At 39.7% G+C, this 21600-nt stretch overlaps 1 protein-coding gene across 1 annotated transcript in view; it reads right to left on the bottom strand.

Moving 5' to 3' along the window:
* Window positions 1-4076: 4076 nt before the first annotated feature.
* Window positions 4077-21600, bottom strand: part of TMCC1 (transmembrane and coiled-coil domain family 1) — a 261591-nt gene continuing 244067 nt past the window's right edge. Inside the window, exons 3-4 of the mRNA XM_007956742.2 lie at window positions 6126-6261; window positions 4077-4391 (exon numbers count right to left, since the gene is read on the bottom strand). Of these exons, the coding sequence (XP_007954933.1) occupies window positions 4077-4391; window positions 6126-6261 (451 nt within the window). The remainder of the gene's footprint in view (window positions 4392-6125; window positions 6262-21600) is intronic.

Here is a 21600-nt window from a genome sequence, read left to right as displayed (position 1 = left end):
GATTACTACACCAATTTTTGGGTCACAGATGCTGAATTTGGGGGCACTGCCTCTATGCTCCTTTGAAAGCTAAAGAATAGTCTTATACAACTTTTAGGAATTACGAGAAAGTGTTGGTTTGAAATAATGTCTATAAACTCCAGGGAGATGGTGACCTGACAGCTACCCAGCTATCAGTTATGGTTTCAAGATATTGGCTATAAATAAACACACATACATGCAAAACACATACTAATGAATAAACCAGTGGAAAGTTTTCATACTGACAAACTTGTCACCAGAAACAGAGTATGAAAAGATAAACAGCAAAACAAACCCGAGTCTGATCAGCACGTTAATAGCTGAGGTCTTTATTTCAATTTGTATATACAGTAAAAGTGCTGCCGAGAATCTGCAGCAACCAGACAAAACATAAATGTAATTCTCTCTCAACAATTAGCAGCTTAAGATCTATCAACTACAGTGTTAACGTTCACACGTTCACAAGTGTCATTTCTGTACTTTTCAATTCGTGCAAGTGAGTTTTTATTCTTACACACTTTGATATTACACACTTACAGTCTAGTAGTCAATGCCTACTGAGGGTATCACCTAGCATACACAACAGACAGAAATGTTAACTCTTAGTGCCACATTCAAAATCCCCAGTTTCATTTGGGTTTGGGGATGGATATGTGGGAACTGTAATTTTCCCTGTGTCAGTTTGTTGATTATAATGTTTGGTTTTGTCTTGGATGCATATTTCCCAAAGCTGAATAACAGCTTCTCATTAGAACTCACTCAGAATTCATTTCATCTGACTGTACCGCAAAGAAATATGAAATCAGAAACAAAACCAAGAGCAGTGAAGGTCACATGAAAATACACCCATTAGTACATGGCTAGCAAGGAAGGCTTGATCCCAGGATTTTTCTTGGCATCAGATTTTTGCCTTGGTTGGGTAGTGGTGGTACAGGGGAGAGAGAAGATCCCAGTCTGTAAGCGTAGAATTCAACCTACTTGTATTTCTTAAGGAGCCAGTGGAGTAGAAAGCCTTCCTTACTAGGATTCAATGAGTATATAAACCATGGAATCAAAATCGGGGCAGGCAGAAGTGCCCTTTAACTGTCATAAAAAATGTAAAATGTTAGTCATTCTCCAACTTGAACAGAGTCACCCAGGCCAATCCAGCCAGCCTCACTCACCCAGGCTAGGCACCAGCACTTACAAGTAATTCAGGAATGCTTCATTTCAAGGGTAATGCACACAGTCTTTCTAAGAGAAGAATCATTAAAGCTAGGGTTAAGTTTCCAACCATAGAACAATTGTTAAACCATTACAGCAAGGTTCTCTTGAATAGGCAAGAGAACTTAAGAACAGCCATGATATGATGCAAAGAAACTCAAAGGCAACAGGGATGGGCAGCAGAAGTAGACAGTTGGGGAGGGCATGGAAACAGGGGCATGATTACAAACAGCATTAAATGCACACAACCGTTGGGCCCAGTCAACAATTCAAGGGACAAGAAAGCTAGAAAGCCATTATTGTGCCTAACCTGTACTGAGAGTCCTTCCTAAGATAATCTGAGAAAGAAGCATGGAAAGCCAGCGTGGCCCTGTTTGGCTGGGAGCTTTGGGGGCCTTCCAGAGGTCAAAACCTCCCTTTGATAGAAATGGTCTCAAGGCAGATGGGAATAATTTCAATCTATCTTCTAGTGCCCACCAAACTTAGCAGCCTCCATACAGCTTACAGAACTCAAAGGTTCTAACTTAGGAAAACTGGAGGAGTGCTGCTAGAGCATCTTTTCAGTAACTGTGTGGGGCTCTCATCTCTACTCTGAGTGATTTAGCTACAGCAGAAAGGGAGAAGCTGTGCCATTTCAACCAGGTTGTAGGGTCCCCTAGGCTTCTGCCTAAAGTCAACGCAATGATTTTAGGCAAAGTTAACATTTTAAGTATCTAGGCTTGGGAACAACTTGTTTTTGGCATGAACATGAATTGGTTGTAATCATATTTAAAAGAAAAATTACTCATGTGGTCCCTGCTCTGGGTGCTAATTTTGAGAGGGCAGAAGAGCTAACACGTGCACTACAATCATCTGGAGTTGGGCAAAGGTTGGGGTACCTGAGTTAAAATATCAAAGTGATTATGGAAACAACATGCTGACTCTGAGCAGGCCAGCCTGTCCAAGCAAAAGGAGGCTGGAGCTGTCCTGAAAACCATCCTTTTAGATAGGGCAATGATACTCTAATTCCAAAAGCATTTCCTGGTATGGGGGAAATATGCAGAACATGCTTTGCTCAACTTTTCAGGACATATTATATGCTCCTTGCTCATCAGTTGGTTGCATAAATGAGGCCAAGAGGGAACAGCAGGTATGACCCAATACTACAAATAATACAAAAAGATTAACCAAGCTCTACAGATAAACCTCTAAAGTTTTAGTTCCACCAGGATGATGCAATTGGTTAAAGGATGGGGAAGACGGCTAAGTCAATTTTTCAAAACTGTCTATACATGTTCACTGAGCATACTTACGCTATTAAGTCAGTCTAGATCAACAGGAAGTGGCCAAAGTTCAAATGCAAAACCTGAGTCCTTCTAATCTGACATTTCCTTTTCTGCTCAGCTTCAGTTGATTCTCTTAGGCAGACAGAATAAAGCTTTGAAATTAAGGATTCTGGGGCCAAAATGCAGACAGAAGACTCCACATCACTTTGGTTTCAGTAATTAGGGGATGTTAAAAATAAATTAAGGAAACATAAAGAATTATTTATGACTGTCATAATAGTCTCAATTTTTCCTAAAGACAACCCCAGCCCAATGTCACTGGGTGGACATTTTCTTGGGGCAAAACAAAACAAAACAAAACCCAACAAGACCCCTATCCTACCATACTAGTTTGTGAAACAGCCTCCCTCTCTCTCCACACACCCCTTTCCTTTCCAACCAAGCCAAGCCCATCAAGTGGTGATACGGGGGTGGAAGGGACACCAAAAAGCAGCAGCAGCAGCCAGCAGCCAGAAGAGGGAGTTTAAGCTGCATCTCAAAACAAGGGCAGCAGAGGGCAGCATTTACAGCAAGTCTTACTTTACTCAAACTGTTTCAAAACAAGGGGGAGCAGCACACTTTTAAGTATCCACACATTTCTTCATTTAAAAACATCACTTCTTTATTTCAAAGGAAAAATAAAAGACCCTCCCAACCCTTTCCAAAAAAACCCAATAATAATAATAACAATAAAAAATCCTATTAGAAACCATAAGGAAGCACTGAGAGTTTGAGTATTACATTCTTCAAGTATGCTGTTCAGATTTTTTTTTTTTTTTAATTGGTAAATATACACATATTAAAAACAAAACAAAACCTTAAAAGTTCGGCCAAAGAATTTTGCTTAAAATTAAGTATTTAGAGGGCTACTTCAAAATACTGTAGTAGGACTGTGCAGTGATCCTGTGTGGGGCACGATGCTTTCACTTTTGTGTCCTAGCAAAGGTTAAGGGGCCAAGTTCAAAAGTGACCAGACTTCCAGGGTTAGCATGAGTGGCCAACTTGGGTGAGAGAGTCGGGGAGATCCACGTGTTCTTCCATGGACAAGGAAAATCCACCCTGAATCCAACCATTCAGACATGGAATGTGATAGGACTTCACAGTAAAGTTAGTCTGGGAAGGGGAAAGGTGAGGAGCCCAGACAAAGCAGGGTGCTTAGTTTAAATAGTTTGCCCTAATCAAGTTTTCCTCATTTTTTTTAAGTGGGTTTTTAGTGCAGTCATTCAAGCCACAATTTAGAATGCCCTTCAGTGTGCTCCAGATTGTTGGTTCATGTTAAAGGACTGTTTAAGATTTGCATCCCAAGGAAAATCATGCTACATAAAAATGATCCAAGATTTTCGCCCAAAAAACTTCTTGGATAAAATCTAAAAAAGACTATTGCAATTGTGTCTCTTGAAGAAAAAAAACATTATTCTAAATGTAAACAGATTCACTCAACTCTTTTGTTGCTGTAGAAAACTTCAGAGTAGGTTAAGTTGCTGTCTAATTCTTCGCTGCATGCACTCGCCAGAGGGTAAGGGGAGCAGCTGCCTTCTTGTGCCAGCATCATCTAGGGGATGAAAAGAACCGCTCCACATAGCTGAAGAGAGCATCCCAGTGCTTCCAGAGAAAGGCAATGAAAACCACAAGGAATAAAGTGCTGAACGTCCTGCTGCGAGTCTTCATAAGGGGAACCACGCAGTTGGCCACTGTGGAGACAAAGACTAAAAGGACCGCCATGACAGCAAGAAGGATGTTGATCAGTTTACCCAGAAGGTTCCGGGCAGTGGCATTCTCCAGCCCTTCCAGCTGTACTACCTGCTGCTGCTGCTGCTGTAGCTCCATCTTGGAGATGCGGGTCTGGCATGCCTCCAGGGCTTCCTGTGGGCCAGAATAGGGAATAGTTAAGCCTTCTGCTCACACATACCACGTGGCTGACATGCTCCTTGGGTATGCCAGATGACTCCTGAGCCATGCTAATGATTTCAAATATGCTAGAGCTTGAATGTGAAAGGCCAAAGGCATAGCTCATATTCAAGTAATTATTAATCACCTAACTGCCTTCCAATGAATTTCTGTAGGATGGCCAACAGGAAACAGTGGCTACACTTAAATTTGGTCTTGAACATTTTAATGATAGGACTACAAAGAAATTATTTGCTGCTTCTTTTTCACTTTAAAAATTATTAATGTAGGTTACACAATTTACAAACACTTGTTCAACATAAAAAAGTCCAACTAGGACATTGCCCTTGATAGTTTCCTCAATTCCAGTCCTTGCCCTGAGATCACACTGTTAGTTTGGTTGTGTTCATCCTCTCGCCTGTGTTTAAGTGTACACATATATGTACCTAGGGAGATGTAAGGAGTTATTTTTGATTTTTTGTTTCAATATAAATAGTATCATACAACAGGAAATGATTTGCAGTTCACTTTTTTCCACTCAAACTGTGGCTTGGCAGTCTTTCTGTATCAGTATGTAGCGATCACCTCATTCTTTTTAATAGCTACATAGCATTTTATAGAATGGATATATTAGAATTCACTTAGCCAGTTTCCTCCTGGGGGGATATTTAGTTTGTTTCCAATTTTCCCACTATAGTAACAATGCCGTGGGCATCCTTTGGACATGCTTCCTTGTAATGTACTACCTGGGTACGCTTCCCTTTTTAGGCTCATCTCTGTAAAGGGAGCTATACCTAAGCACTAGACCAAATTTTAAAAATGATCTATAACCTTCAAGGCCAGGGCCTTCACCATGAGTTAATATAAATTTCATCATAATATTCAGGGCGAAAAAATCCACTTCCCTAGTTGTGGTCAGTTATGCTCCAAAATTCAGCAGTAGCTTGAGCCCTTAGTTTTTCTGGTCCTGGTTTCCTGGTGTTTTAAGTGAGGCCCTGGCAACTGCAGACTGAGGCCAGCTGAGAATAGACGGTGGATGCTATTAAGCACAGGAAAAATCTTCAAGGGAAAAAACTAAACCATAAACAGAATTCTGGGATCTGCAGAAGATGACAGCTGGGCAAATGATCTAGACAGTCCCTTGATTCTTTTAGACTGTCGTAATACAAGTTTCCTGGGTCACTTCCCTTCTCTCAGACTAGGTTATTTCACATGAAAACCACTAAGAGCTGTTTACTTAGAAATGCTTCCCAACTGGGGTTAAAACAAAACAAAACAGAATTAAATGCTCCAGTTTCCCATACAATAGCTGGGCTATTGGCCTAAAACATTACCGTCTCATGTGCTATGTGCCTGTAAAAGGTTTGGATTTGGTAATTAGGAGGATGAAAGCCCCTTGCTCATAGAAGGATAAGACAGGCAAGATGGCTGCGAGACTTGTCAGAGCAGCTCTTGAAGCAGTAAACAATAGATGTAATGCATATATATAGTTCTCCATAGACTGCTACTACCGTGCCCTAAGAAACATTTCCCAAGAACTCAAGCAGGCACACCATCCCTATGAGAAATGCACCTCATTCGAAGGGTTAGGTGTATTGCATTTGGTATAAGCTTCTCTTCATACTCTTATCCTTCCTATCGTTTGTTCTTCCTCTATTTTTCTTTGTAATTCTCTAGTCTTTTGCTTTATGCTTGATCCTTCATGCTGACCTGGATGTCCCGGGCTCGTTCATAGGACTGATAAGCGATTTTCTCTTCCATGCTGGCCAATTCCTGCTTCAAGTTCAAGATTTCATTCTGGTGGAGCTCTGTTAGGTCATTTAGTTGTTCTTCTAGTCGTTCACATCTAAGGGGAGATGGGTAGAACAATCAGAATTTAATGCAAGTTGTATTTTTCCTTCACATTTAACCCCTAAAACCCATTCAACACCAAAAATCCATTCTGCAAAGGAAGAAACTAAAAGCACAAATAAATTGAGTGAGTGGCCTGGGGTAAGAGGATATACCAGTGGGTACAACCAGGATTAGAACTCTTAGTTCCTGGAGTGGACAGCTTGTCACAAGGGCATACCATAACAGCAACATGGCTTTTCCACAATCTTCTCAACACACAGCATTTGCAAGGATGCCAGCAGCTCAGGTAGCTTTCAGTGTACCTGTAATACTGAAGCCATTCTTATTCTGTATGAGCTACATATGGGGAGGCAGAAACTAGTGAACAATTATGCAGATCTCATCAGAAGATAAATGGCACATAAATGGAAATCGACTTTTTACAAGTCACCAGTAATTTATCCCAACACTGGACAGCTCACTTACCTGGATGTTCACGATTTAGAGCCCAAGAATGCCAGAACCAGAAGGACCTATCATTCCATAGTCAAGCACAATGCCCGGAACATATCAGTCAACAAATATTTACTTAGGGCCTGCTGTGTGCCAGGCAAGTTCAAAGTACTGGGAGTGCTGTGGTAAGCAAACAAGAGTGCCTGCCCTTGGGAGTTTACATTCTAAAGGGAGGACACAGAAAAACCAATAAGATTTCAGGTATGGATGAGTAAGATAAAGATAACTAGGAACATACAGTAGAAAGTACCTGGGGCCGGCTTAGCTGGAATGGTCAGGGAAGACCTCTGCTCTATTCAACCCTCTTCAACGATAAGAGTTGAAACCCGAATGATGAGAACAGAATCTTATCAAGTTGTGTGGGAAGAGTATGTTAAGCAGAAGGAACAGCAAGTATAAAGTTCCCAAGATGGAAACTAGCTCAGCATGCTTGAGAGACAGAAAGTAGGCTAGTATGGCCATAAACCAACAAACCCCACTGCTGCTGAGTCAGAGAGACCCTATAAGACAGAGCAGAACTGCCCCTAAGGGTTTCCAAGGCTGTAAGTCTTTATTAAGCTGATTGCCACATTTCTTTCCCTCAGAGCAAGTGATGAGTTTGAACCACCAACCTTTTGGTTACAAGCGCTTTACCACTGTACCACCAGGTTCCTTTTAGTGTGGCTATAGCTGAGTAAAAAACAGGGAAAATGGAGGAAGGTAAGACTTTTTGAAAGTAAGGATTATTTTATTCATCTTGTCTTTAGCACTTAGGACTACAGGTAAGAAGGTTTATTCTACATAAAGATGGAACTTGGATAGGCCATTCTAAGGACCAGCAGAATCACAACAGTTTAAAAGGTAAGATTAGAAATTCCAGGTAGCAGAAGAAAATGGGTTAAGAGCTGGAGGTAGAAAAGTATAGGAGACATTTAACTCAAATAGTGGGTCTATGCTGGAGAATAGAGGGAAATCAGCTTTAAAAGCTGGGCAGAGGAGCTGGAATAGTAATGGACCCGAAGTAGATTACTGAGTAGCAGTCACATGATGAACAGTGTTTTGAAAAAATGAGTTATCTTCAAAAGATTAGATAGGAAACTTAGGAAGCAGTGAGTTTATGTTAACAGAGGGGGAATAATTCAAAAAAGGAGGGTGAGAATGGTTGTGCAACTTGAAGAATGTAATCAATGTCAATGAATTGTACATGTAGAAATTGAATTGGTACATGTTCTACTGTACATATTCTCAACAACAAAAAATCAATTAGAAAAGGAAAGGAAAATGAAAATGAGTTATCTGAGAGTGGTGAAGAAGACAGATTGGGTGGATTGAGTGTGCAGTCCTAGGAACCAAACAAAGAGCTAAACAGGTAGGAGAAAGGTTGATGACTATAAATTAGACTAGCAACACAGAGTAGGAAAGAGAAGAGTAAAAATGTCTCTCGTCAATGGTGATTAGAATGGAAGCTGGACAGGGCTCATCTCAGCAGGAGAATAAACTACCAATGAGTGATACTCACACCACAGCAATACTAGGTAGGGGTGGACCACACTAGATGACACTGTCAGAGGGGTGACACCAAAATGACTATAAAATTTTTGTGCAGTATTTTAGCATAAACTTATTATTAAATAAATTAATAAACTGTAGGCATAGTGCCTAAGGCATGTGACTGCTAACTGGAAGGCTGGTGGTTCAAAACCACCAGCCACTCCTTGGAAGGAAGACTGGGCAATCTACCTCCATAGAGGTACCGCCTCAGAAACCCAAGGAGGGGTTGCTATGACTTGACAGCAGTGAGTGAGCTGTAGTTGGTTAAAAAACCTTTTTCCTAAGCCCAGCTTACATGCAGGAATATATCTACAAGGCTAAAATTCTATGCTTATTTACTTTTTTAATCTTCTAATGTGTTCTGGTCAGAGCTGTCATTATTATCCAATTCCAATGATACTTTGAATCACATGGTTTCATCTGCAGGCACTACAATGTAGCACATGCTATTCTTTTTGTTGCTGCTGCTGCTATTTTTATAGTAGCTGAGTTTGTCAAATTTTCTGATGCTTTAGCTACAGTATTGTGGCAATTAGTATTTGTGAGCCTGTATCAGTAAGTTTTTTGAGAATGAAGTAGTAATCAAAGGAAAAGAAGGAGAAAAATCTAAAAAGGCTTCCACTCAGTTACTAATAATGTTGTAATTAATATTGTTGTAATTCACTGTAGAAAGATTTTACAAAACAATTGTTGTTAGTATTCACATAATCTAAGAAATACTACTGTTAAGCAACTTACAACTATATTTATCACATATTATTCTAAGATTAAAACTGGTAATAAATATTACTAAGGATTTTGTATGGTCTGGTATGGGAAGAGATCCTTGGTGGGTGACAGTTAAGGTTGTGTTTCAACTTTGCGGGGCCTTCCATGGTTTTGAGTGGCTGGGCAGCTGGATGCAGATATTCCCCATGATGAGATTGTAATCAACTCCATAGTGGAATCTGCTGTGAGCAGCTAATTAGCTGCCTTTGGGGTATGACCTGCTTCTCCAATATATAAGGAGAAGATTTGAGAAAGGTCTCTAGCTTTTGGCCCATCTGGATCCTGCATTTGGCAAAGTCTTCATCTCAGCGGACTGCCACATTACCGGCTGATTTTGGGACTGTTCTTGGATTTGAACTAGTGGCCTGCCATGTTGTCTACTAATCTCAGGACTGAGCCATTTTACTCACTGATCTTAGGTTTGTCAGCTGTTGCGTGAGTCAGAAAAAGCCTCCAGCTCCAGTGAGCCTAGAACAGGAGGCAGAGCTGAGGGCCAAGGTCTAGTGGCCTTCATCCAACCTCTAGAGCCAACATATGAACTTAAACTTCTAGCTTCCTAAACTGTAAGAGAATAAATGCCTATTTGTTAATGCCATCCACCTGTGGTATGTCTGTTACAGCAGCATTAGAGAACCAAGACTGTGTGTGTGTGTGACACCATGAGTTACTGTACTGGGTGACACCAACCCTGTAACACCAATGACTCAGACAAACACAAACTTAACATTAGCATGTGAGCCTCATAGGACTTCATAATAAAATATTTGAAATGACAGAACTCAAACATTTGTCTCCCTCTTCTTCTTATTTTTCATCATATACATGGAGCTGTGGTGGCACAGTGCCTAAGGCATTTGACTGCTACCAGCCGCTCTGCGGAAGGAAGATGGGGCAATCTACTTCTGTAAAGATTTACTGCCTCGGAAACCCAATAGGGGTCACTATGAATTGGAATCAACTCGATGGCAGTGAATTTGGGTTTTTTTTTTTTTTTGGTTTATAATATATAAACTTCTAAGCAATACATGGAATTTCTATATTTACATTAATTTTTATGTTAGGGCATCACCAGCCTTCTTCCTTTCAATAATTAGATAATTATTTACTTCTGTCAAATGCTGTAAGATTACGTTAATATGTTGTCTTTCAATGATTGTCCTATTTTAGGCCATTGTTTTATGATCTTTGCAGTATTTGATAATTTCATCATTCTCTCTCCTTACCAGGAGCTCTGGTAGCATAGTGCCTAAGGCACCTGACTGCTAACTAGAAGGCTGGCGGTTCAAACCCACCAGACATTTCTCAGAAGGAAGACTGGGCAACCTACTTCCATAGCGATACTACCTTGGAAACCCAAGGAGGGGGTCGCTATGAGTTGACCCTTACCAGGAAGGGGCCAGCAGTTTAAAAAAATTTTTTTTTAATTGTAATTTGGGTGCAAATTTACAAAACAGATTTGTTTTACTCTCAACAGTTCATGTACATTTGGTTTCACGGCTCCAGTTAAAATCTCAACAATAAAAAGCTCTCCTCCCATCTCTTCCCTGTGACCCATCCTTTCCCTGTGTCCTCCTTATCAATGTATTCCTGTTTGTCCATCTTTCCTCTATGTGAATGTTACGCCTCTGATGTCTTACGGTTGACTGATTTAAGGGGTGCATCTCCCTGGGATAGGTGTTCTTCTTGTAGGCCTTTCTACTGTTTGGCTGAGAGCTAATCCATGGAAGTGAGTCTAGTCCAGGTGTCTTTCTGACCAGTAATTCTGGTCATTTTTGTGTTTTTGAATTTTGTTCCACATTTTTCCTCTCACTCTATGGGGCTGGCAATTTCTTAAAAGTGGTGTGTCAATGTGTCAGTACCTTGGGGCTTCAGGAAGGGCTCTGCTTGACCTCCTAAGCTAAGGATCCATGTTGAACGGCAGAGAAGAGAGCATAATTGCCGGGGCAACCAGCCAGCATGCTGATGAAAGCAGACTCATGTGACATCTTTGGCATGTGTTCTATGACCTACCACCCTAACCTCTTGGCCCACAAACTGTATGGTCTTACAAGCCCTTCAGAGAATCTTATTTCATATTAAGCATGGCTCATACATACCAGTAGAAAAGATTAAAAAATAACAGCATCTAGCAGCAGCAACAGCTACCATCTGTTCAGTCCCTATTAAGTGAATTCCTTTTTAGTATGTCTAAAAGGGTAGTAAATATTATCATTTTACAGATAAAGAAACTGAAGCTCAGAGAGATAAAGTTACTTGCCCAAGAGCACACAACTATTAAGTATAGAAAGCAAGGATCTGAATCCAGTTTGTTTGACTTTATAACCCATATTCATAACTGCTATACTGTGTGACCACTTTGAAACTACTCAATGAACCAGATCAATTGTCTTTATAGGTAAGGAAAGTGATAGCTGATCAAAATCACACAGCCACAAAGATAAGGATGGGACTGAATGACATGATGGTTTGGAGCTGGATGTTGACTTGGAGTCGACAGGAGGAAAAGGGGTATAGTAAATGTAACTATCTGTCAGATAGTAACAAATGTTGGTGAGGATGTAGAGAAATGGAACCTGCATACACTGCTAGTGGGAATGGAAAATGGTGTAATCACTTGGAAAACTGTCTGGCAATTCTTCAGAAGGAATTATATGATCTAGCAATTCAACTCCTAGGTATATGCTAACAAGAAATGAAAACTTATGTCTACTCACAAACTTGTACATGGATGTTCACAGCAGTAGTATTAGTATTTATAATAGTCAAAAAGTAGAAGTAATTAAAATGTCTATCAACTGATGAATGAATAAATAAAGTGCAGTGTATCCACGCAATGGAATATTATTCAGCTATAAAAAAGGAATGGAGTACCGATACATGCTACAATGTAGATGAACCCTGAAAACATTATTCTGAGTGAAAAAAAACAGCCACAAAGTACCACCTATTATATTTCCATTACACAAAATATCTAGAATAGGCAAATCTATAAAGACAGAAAATAGATTAGTGGTTGCTTAGGGCTGGGAAAAAAGGCTGAGGTGCAGCACCTAAGGGGTATGGGGTTTCTTTCTGGGATGATGGAAATGTTCTAAAATTGACTGTGATGGTTGCACATTATCTATGAGTATACTAAAAGCCATGAAATTGTATACTTTAAATGGGTGAATTATATAGTATATGAATTATATCTTAATAAAGCTGTTAAGAAGAGATTATAGATGCCTGCAATTACTTTAAAATGCATCAAAAAATAAGACACATGAGGGATGGTGCGGTGTAGTAAATTACTTAGTATGGCTTTTCTACCCATAAGCCATTGTAAACTCAGTGGTGGAATGAGCAACTGAGGAGCTCCTGATTGTAAATGTTATCCACCTGGGTTATTTCTGTTGGGCGTGGCACAACACAATGTTATGGGAGGCTCACTCTCAGGTGCTTAGAATTCTGTTGTTATGATTGGTTGGTTTGGCCACTCTGCCAAGCTCAAAAGGAGGCCTCCTAGAGGCAGAACTCTGACTGCTGGTTGAGGAAGACGTGCTGCTGAAAGAGACATTCGCTCCTGAAAGAGACAAGTGCTGCTGGGAAAGAGATGCAAGAGACACGCGTTGCCGAGTAAGACACCGAGGGACATGCACTGCTGGGGGAGAGACTGTGAGAGACTGTTGGCTGAGTGATGGTGGGCTGAGAAAGAGACTGAGCGTTCTTCCTGAACTTGAATTGTAGCCTGTGGTGCTTCCCTAATAAACCCCATAATCTGTGAGCTATGTGTGGCCACTGCAGTGAATTATCCAACCCAGGAGAGAGGTGGTGGGTGCTTTGGGAGGAACGGTTGGAGAAAGGGCTGGAGGGAGGCAGCATGTCTGGCCTCGCAGGAATAGGCCTTGGGCTATTGATGGTGATTCTGCCTTCCTCCTGTGGGGTTCTAGGAGGTCAGAATATGTGGCCTCCTTGCCCTTTTTGCAGATGGGTATATGGAAAGATTATGTGATAAAATAATAAAATGCTGAATCTAAGAGATCAGTGTACAAATACCACTGTTCCAAAGTTTTACAATAAATGCTGAGAAAAAAATTATTATAGGTAGGGTTGAGTCTCTGACTCTCATAAGCTGTATGGCCACAGTTTAGCTCATTTTTCTGAGCAAGTTTCCTCAACTATAAAAGAAAGAATAATTTCTACATTTTGTATTCATTTGAACACACACATAGTGTTAAAGAAATACCCATTTTTCCTCTTTCCATCTTCACAATCTACCAAGGAATGTACTGGCCTTTGTGCAAGTGTTTCTACTTCTTAGTGAGGAAGGTATGGCATGAATATGTGTTCCCTGAAAGGACAAATGTAATTTTAAAACCTTTTTAGCCAATCAAAATATTTCTTGTGTTGGCTGATCATGACCTTACTCTCATTTTAGGTTTATTCCTATGCTATAGTGAATTGACAAAAATAAATTCCAGTATCTTACATTGTGTATGTCTTTTTTTTAAGATTACTGCTATTTCATATACCTCATTATCCTTTAGGGTTATTAAAATCAATTATGTTGTGAAAAGGAATATACCACAAATATTTAAAGTATTGTCTGAAAGATCAAAAAAGTTTCCCTGATAAGAAACTTTAGAGGTTAGGAAATATCTTAGAGATATAGTTAAATCCCTTTCAATAGAGGAATTATTTCTACAGCATTCCTGACAAGCAATCTCTCCTTGAATACCTCCAGTTCCAGGGTCTCATTTTCCTTAAGACAGTTCCCCCTCCCCATTGTTAGATAGATACAGCTATTAGAAAATTTTCATTAAAACCTAGCTACACATAACTTTAATCCCTGTTCATCTGTAAGGAGGAAATCTACCTACTACAAAGGGCAATTGTAAAGACAGACAGATGTCAAAGGCATGGCACAGATAAGGTGCTCAGTGCATAAAGGTGTTACATGTTTACATCTGCTTTTATTTTTCTCTTTGGTGACTCTCCTAGTCTCCCAATAACTGCTACCTAGCTAGTTCAAAAGGACTGCTTCTCAGCTGTCAACTAGTCTCAAGTATTCAGTGGTTCTACTGTTCACATATCTCACACTCCACATGTCTGCTTCCCACTTTTGATTTTTTTTCTCTAAGCCTCTATTTCTTTATCTATGTCCATGTCCCCAGATTATTTCATCCTTCCCAAATTTTCTTATATAATACTACATCTTGGGCATAAATGTCATTTGCGTATAGTTTTATTACTTTAGCGTCACAAGCTACTTGTGATACCTCCTCTCTAAGAATTACAGGCTGTTAAAGCCAGACCTGTGAAGATCTGCTGCATCAGTGGTTTTCCACACGCTGTGGCCCACAGTGTGCCAGGCAGGTTCAAACACCAGAAATTCTCCTAAGAATGAAGGTAGCACACTATTGGTTAATGTCCAGAAAAAACAACATGTGCCTTAAATTAATAAATTCTAATTCCATTCCCTTTCCTTCCAACCTTCTGATTCACAGACAGCGAAATGGAGGTTTAGACCTTACCCAATGTCATACTGCTAAATAGGGACAGATTTTCCTAAATAGGAGTAATTTTTTCTTCTAGATTTCCCCCCTCCCCCCAATTCATTTTCAGGTTGCCAAAATACCTCTTTTTTCTAGATATTCTCATTTGGTTTAATACTGCTGGACCTTTCTTAGTCAAAGTAAAATTTAAATTTTCTTTGGTTTCATGTATTAAAAAAAAGTATACAAAGTGGCACACATTGTAATACAACACATTTATAGTAATATAAAGAAAAAAGTATAAAGGCAGTTCTTAGACATGAAACATTCTGTATTTCAACTGACTGATTTGTATAATTATATATTCTAAATTACATAATAATATTTTATACCTATGTACATTATAGGGAGCTCTGGTGGCATAGTGCCTAAGGCATTTGACTCCTAACCAGAAGGCTGGTGGTTCAAATTCGGGAGGAAGGTTGGGCAATCTACTTCCGTAGTGATACTGCCTCAGAAACCCAAGGAGGGGTTGCTATGAGTCGGGTCTGCGACAGCAGTGTGTTTGGTTTTTGTTTGTATGTACATTATAAGGAGCTCTGGTAGCACAATGCCTAAGGCATCTGACTGCTAACCAGATGGTTGGCAGTTCAAACCCACCAGCCACTCCATGGAAGGAAGACTGGACAATCTACTTCCGTAAAGAAAAATATATTATTTGCAGTACATACATAAATTCCCTATCTCTAAAAAAGGTCTTACTGGGAGGGGCAATGCACTACTACAAGAAACAAACAAAAGAAAGAACATACCTTGGAGCTGAATGTTATTTCAGTTAAAGTTAGATAGTTCCCATCTATATATCATCATTCCTACACTGAGACTACTCCCACTTACCTTCTTTCATTTTCAGTATTATATATTCTGGGATTTTCATTGTTTCCAGTATATTTATGGTATTTTTCCTACACCATCACACAAATGGGATTACTGTGCACACACACTCTCTTCCCTAACTCTGGGCAAGCTTCTCTGACCTATGTACTATCAGAAGGGTCAGCACAAACATACAAAGCACTCCTCCCATCTCCCTGACTCAGGTTAGCCAGGTAATTCAGGTAGTTCATTCACTGGCCTATTCCAAACTTTCCCTCATATTGATGTCCTATCTACCTTCCTCTCATGGCATGTTTTTTTGCATATATGAGGGAAGGTGTCTTAAGTGCATTTTATCTGATCTTTGCAAATCTCCATAAAGAATTGAGTAGAAAATGCTAATCCTCATGCCCTTCAAGAAAATAAAAGTCTTTCAGAGATTAAATGATTTACTCATGGTCACATGGAAAATTAAAAGCAGGATTTCCTCAAGATGAGAATCTCCTCAAGTGAGAAAAATGTATCTATTGCTCCCACAGGCAGTACTTTATTAGCAAGCAGTTAAATAGAGTAGCATTTGAGTAGTAAAATAAGCTTCACTTTCTGGGTGATGAAACAAACAGTTTAGGGAACTTGCCAAGGTGACAAAAAGCTGCAGAATCTGTCAGCAAGACCTGCAATAGATCCAGCTGAAACGGCCCCATGAATTCATCAACTAATAACTACCAGCATTTGTTTCTCTCTTCCAGTCATGAGAATTACCTGGAGAATGATGACTTTCTGAAAGAACAAAAAGTTGCAGCTGTTACTGTGTAGCTGAAATCCTACCACATTTACACAACAGTTGTGTTTGGGTTACCATAGTAAGCACCCCAATCTGCAGGAAACATCAGGGAGGAAACTGAGAAGGCCATAAATCTTGAGGCTCTTGCAAAATCTGATGAACAAAGACATTGGCAAAATGCCCTTGGTGTCTTGGAACGCAGATCTTCTGGGTTGCCCTCAATGTGTTGAAATGAAGTTTATTGGCATATCATTACTAAAACATTTTCCCCCACCTTGTTCACCCAGGCCCTAGAAGTTTGTTCCTCAGCTCTTTTCACAATCTTACAGCCCATAATTTGCCAGCAAAAAGCTGATCACCCTTGGTAACTTTTAGTGTCATCAGCCACATACTGTGGCTTACGTAACCTAGATGTGAAATTCTGGTCTGAAGATATGCTAACACAAAGAGCCCAGTAAAAATGATGTGGTGCCCTTTTTGGGTGGAGATGTGTGTGTCGGGGAGGAAAATTTAGGGTTCAATCTACCACACTTACACAAACAGTTGTGTGATCATAAACATCAAAACACTAGCACCAATAATAAGAACAAATGGTTACTACCCTCCTTCCTCACACCTTTTTATGATTTATGACTATGTGAATTCTTACCCTCTTCCCTGGGAGGTACTTCAATTTCATAATTGTGAAATGGGAGACCAGAAAGACACAGTGACTTTACCCTTGACAGTTAGTAAGATACAATGAGGATGTAAACTACTTGGTTCATGCTTCCTGTTTTTAGGATCACCCACCCCTTAAAACTCCCCATTAATCACATGCAAAATCTGAACAACAAAAGGAAGAAAACACTCATGTTCCTGTTCCCAACTTCTCACTATCCCCATTATTAACATTATAATCACTTTTTCTTACTTTCCCTGATGTTTATTTCCTGTCTGAATTCTAGAATGGAGAAGCCAGGCACTGAGAATTCAGAGAAAGAACACCTTAGTCTTCTCATTAAATATTACCAGCAAACCAAGGATTCTGAGGAAAAGGGGAGATAAATACTGCAAAGCCTTTCATATGTATTTATTTATTTATTATTATTTTTTAAACCAAACACTCCTCTTTGAGGGATTTTAACTCCTTCATATGATACCAGTTAGAGTTCTTTGGACATGAAAGGAGAAGTTTTCTTGATTCTACAATTACATAATTTTAGGCTGGCATGTGCTTTTCATGAAACTCCATTTGGAATACAAAGTAATAGCATGAGATTAATAACTAATTTTGACTTTTTACTCAAAGACTCTTCCTAAATCATTACAACAAAAGGAACCTACACACAATATGATTTGAGCTTAACTATTATCAAACAAAAAGTCTTAGCATTCTAATGATTTTTTTTAAAAGCAGGTTACATCAACTTTTGGTAGGTGAAATTCCCACCCCTCCACTAGAGCAAAAGTTGCTTTATCTATAAAGTATTAAACACATGCAGATTTTGTTACAGGTGAACAATTCATAAATGAATACTATCTTGGAAAAGTGTTTAAGACACTGGATTAGTAAACACAGTAGTCACTTTCCTAGATAAAAGATAAGCCAGGGGTACATCTAGGTCAAATTCCTGATGAATGAGAAACTGGATGAGTGCAAAGGCTGAGAACTCTTCATCTGATACGTCACTCCTTGGGTGTGGCTTTAAAGTTTGGAGCCATCTTGGAGAGCCAAAGATGCTCCCCTACCTTGGCAACAAGTCACTAGGACAAGATAGCTGAAAAGAAACATGCAGAGCAGGTAGTGAGAGAAACAGGAAGAACCAGCTTCCAGAGCTGATGCCAAAAGGACAACTAAGGGAGCAGACTACCATTTCCCAAATGTGTACTACAGACTGGGGGTTAGCCTCTGCTAGCATTTGATCCGAATACAGAGCCAGAACTGGGGTGGGGGATATCACAGTGGCGGGAGCTTGAATAGATTCCTCGGTGAACTGGAGAAAACAGGTTTTCCTTCCTTACCTTTTGTTAACTCATTTCTGTTGAAGCCTGAAAAAAGGATACACTGAACTGCTTTCAGTTGAAAAGGAAAAAAAGCACAGAATCAGCACCCCGCCACAATTTTCAGGGTAGGCAGTGCATTATCTTAAAAACAAGAAACAGCTGGCACCTAAAGAAACAGCTGGCACCTAAAGGGAACAAATAAAATTTATAGGACCCTTCTGGGCAACTTGGTAATGATAACTTTGTAACATCCTGGCACATCCTAGACCTTTGGATTTCTCCAGAAACATGGATAAAGTATCTCTTTCTCACTTGGTGAAGAGCTCTGGTGGTGCAATGGTTACAGTATTCAATTGTTAACACACCAGCCACACTCTGTGGGAGAAAGATGGCCCAGTCAGCTTCCGTAAAGAATTACAGCCTTGGAAACATTATGGGGCAGTTCTATTTTGTCCTAAAAAACAGGTTGTTTTGAGTTGGAATGGATATGACAGGAGTGGGTTTCCCACTTAGTTAAAAAGTAGAGAGGGAGGTGTCATTTACTGAGCTTCTACTCTAAATCAAGCACTGGGTGCTTTCATGTACATTCATTTAATAATCTTAATGAGCTTGTGTAGTAGATATCATTACTTTGCTTTTACAGAGGAAGAAACAGGCTCAGATGAGTTACATAACCTACTCACCGTAGCACAGCTAATTAGCTCACAACTGGCAAGCAAATTCAGGTTTTACAATCCTATGTCTTTTCTATCTCCTACTTCTCTTCCTTCCTTTCACCATTATCTCTTTAATGGTTAAACTGGGAAAAGCTCACCTGCAACTCTTTTTTTATAGAAGGTCTTATCCTTCAAATGAGCATCTGCTGATTGGGATTTTTCTTCTTATAAATGAAGGGCTTACTTGATCCAATATTCTCAAGTCTCTATTTCAAACTTATCGTCTACACCTAGCCTACAATCCTCTGGAGATTCTCAGCTCAATTTTCAGTTGACAAACAGGTCTAACACCTGGAATAAAGAGATTAAAATAGCTACATCTGACCATATCCTTGTCGAATGTCCAGTGATAGTAAAATAATGGAAAATTATATATAAACAACCATTTGTTTAATTAAACCTCCAATGGTCTGTGCTTGATGGGGCTAGCCCAGTTACTGACTATTGTATTGTATGTAGATGATTGCTTATGGCGGCTACTGTTTTCTGTATTTTTGCTCTTATAACTCAGTGCTATTTAAAATATCCCTGGGCTTAATACAAACATTCTCAGACGCTGATTTCTAAAGGACAGTAATCCTCTTAAAATAAAAGCTTTCAAAATGGCATTGTTGTTGTTGTTATGTGCCGTTGAGTCAGCCCTGACTCATAGGGGCCCCTCCTTGGGTTTCCGAGGCAGTATCACTACGGAAGTAGGACTGCCCAACCTTCCTTCCGAGGAGTGGCTGATGGGTTTGAACCGCCAGCCATCTGGTGAGCAGTCAAGTGCCTTAGCCACTATGCTACCAGAGCTCCCGAAATGGCATAAGTGCTCATCAATACCAGAAGGATTTTCAGCTGGCCCCACACAACACTGCTTTATACCAGCAGTAGATGAGTGGGATTTCCAGCCAGATGCCCTAAGGGAGAAGTGATAAAAGGAGCCTGTAAAACTGTCCATCAATGTGTTCCTAGTTCTTTCTTATTTTCAATGAAGTTTGCTATAGCTGAACATTCTCTTTCTATGAAAACTCACTGCTATAGAGTTGATTCTGACTCACAGCAACTTCTCTTGAGTTTCCAAGGCTGTAAATCTTTACAAAAGCAGACTGCCTCATCTTTCTTCTGCAGAGCAGCTAGTGGGCTTGAACCATTAACTTTCTGGTTAGAAGACAAATGCCTTAAAACTACTACACCACCAGAGCTCCTACCAATAGGCTTATTAATCAATTACATCTGCTATGGGAAAAAGGGAGTTTCTTAGTCTTTAGCAGCAAATGCATTAAACCTTTTTACTGTGTGACCTGGCAAGTCACTTTATCTTTCTGGGCTTCAGTGTACTCATCTGTTAAATGAAATTAAACTAGATATCTAAGGGTCCCTTCTACCTCTGATATACTAAATCAACCCAGTTGCCAAATAACAAACCTGTGATAACACGTGAATGGGATAAAGAGACTAGCTGGATAAGAATCTGAAGGCATACATCCCATCAATATAAAAAAAATTTCTCAACCTTGTTGCCTATCTTCCCAAAATGCTTTCACTGGTATCCAAAAGTTCAATGCAAAGCTAAAATGCAAAGCTCAGAGACTTAAACACCTATTTACTAATTAAAAGTTGAGATGGAGTTCAGATCCAAGTTCTACCACAATGGCTTCCTGGGCTAGTAAAATATCAAGAGCATGGACAGTGCATACGGGTGGTGAAGAAATACTACTCAGTGATAGCATAATTTTGTGTGTGAAGAGAGATGAATGTATGCCACAGGCTTCAGAATGCTTCACATCAGTCCAGAGCAAATATATGGTCAAATATCTGGTGCTTACTCACTGGGGTAGAGAGCAATGGGAAGCATATAACATTAGTGATAACATTAAGAAGGGACTTTGAAAATGATTGCGGGTGAAGGATTCCCCTTATGAAGGTTTCAAATATTACCTATACTGTTGTGTAAGTTTGAAGAAATTTTCAGAGCTTATAGATTGACAAAATTTTATAAAATATGTTAAAAACAGTCATTCATTCTTTAACCTGGGAAACACATACTTTAATCTGAGAAAGGCCTAGTACACACTGTCAGTGTAATCAATACTTCTTAGAGGTAATCTTTCACTCAGAGAGATTTCAAGGTTGAGCCTGAAGAAAGCTGTCCTGGTATTAAAAGAACACTAGAATGAAATCAGGTAAAAGTGGGTTTGAATTCCACCATTACCACTTAGTGAACTTAGGCAAATTTTTAAACCCCACTGGACCTCAATTTCCTTATCTATAAAATGGGGATAATACAATCCATCTGTAGAGCCACTGTGTGATAATATATGAAAAGCATAAGCACATAAATAGGAGTTTAGTAAATGCCATTAGTGGTAGTGTCATTGTCATTATCATTAAATAATAAGCAACAATACCGTCTATGGCCTCCCTCTTGTCAACTCAGATACTGGAAAATAATCTAAAGCACAGAAAATGAACAGAAATGTGTCTAGAGCAGCCATGCACTCATACGGGGTCTTTAATCAAAGGAGAGTCACTTAAAAGTCCATTCCTAGTCTCCTTCCTTCCTAGACAAAAAGCCAAACCTACAACAGCCCCAGGGTTACAGGTGAGGCAAGACAACTCAGGGATGCCCAAAGTAGCAGGCGGGAAGAGCAGGAGAAAGGAGATTAAAAGCCAGGAAGCCAGAGAGAAGAGCAATCAGCCAAAGGGATTAGGTGAGGAGAGGA

Source organism: Orycteropus afer, unplaced genomic scaffold (assembly GCF_000298275.1).
Source record: "Orycteropus afer afer isolate SDZICR_OR568_19922 unplaced genomic scaffold, OryAfe1.0 scaffold00661, whole genome shotgun sequence".
Taxonomy (NCBI): domain Eukaryota; kingdom Metazoa; phylum Chordata; class Mammalia; order Tubulidentata; family Orycteropodidae; genus Orycteropus; species Orycteropus afer.
The sequence above is the reverse complement of the archived record's forward strand: the minus strand, read 5'-3'. Positions and strand labels throughout refer to the sequence as shown.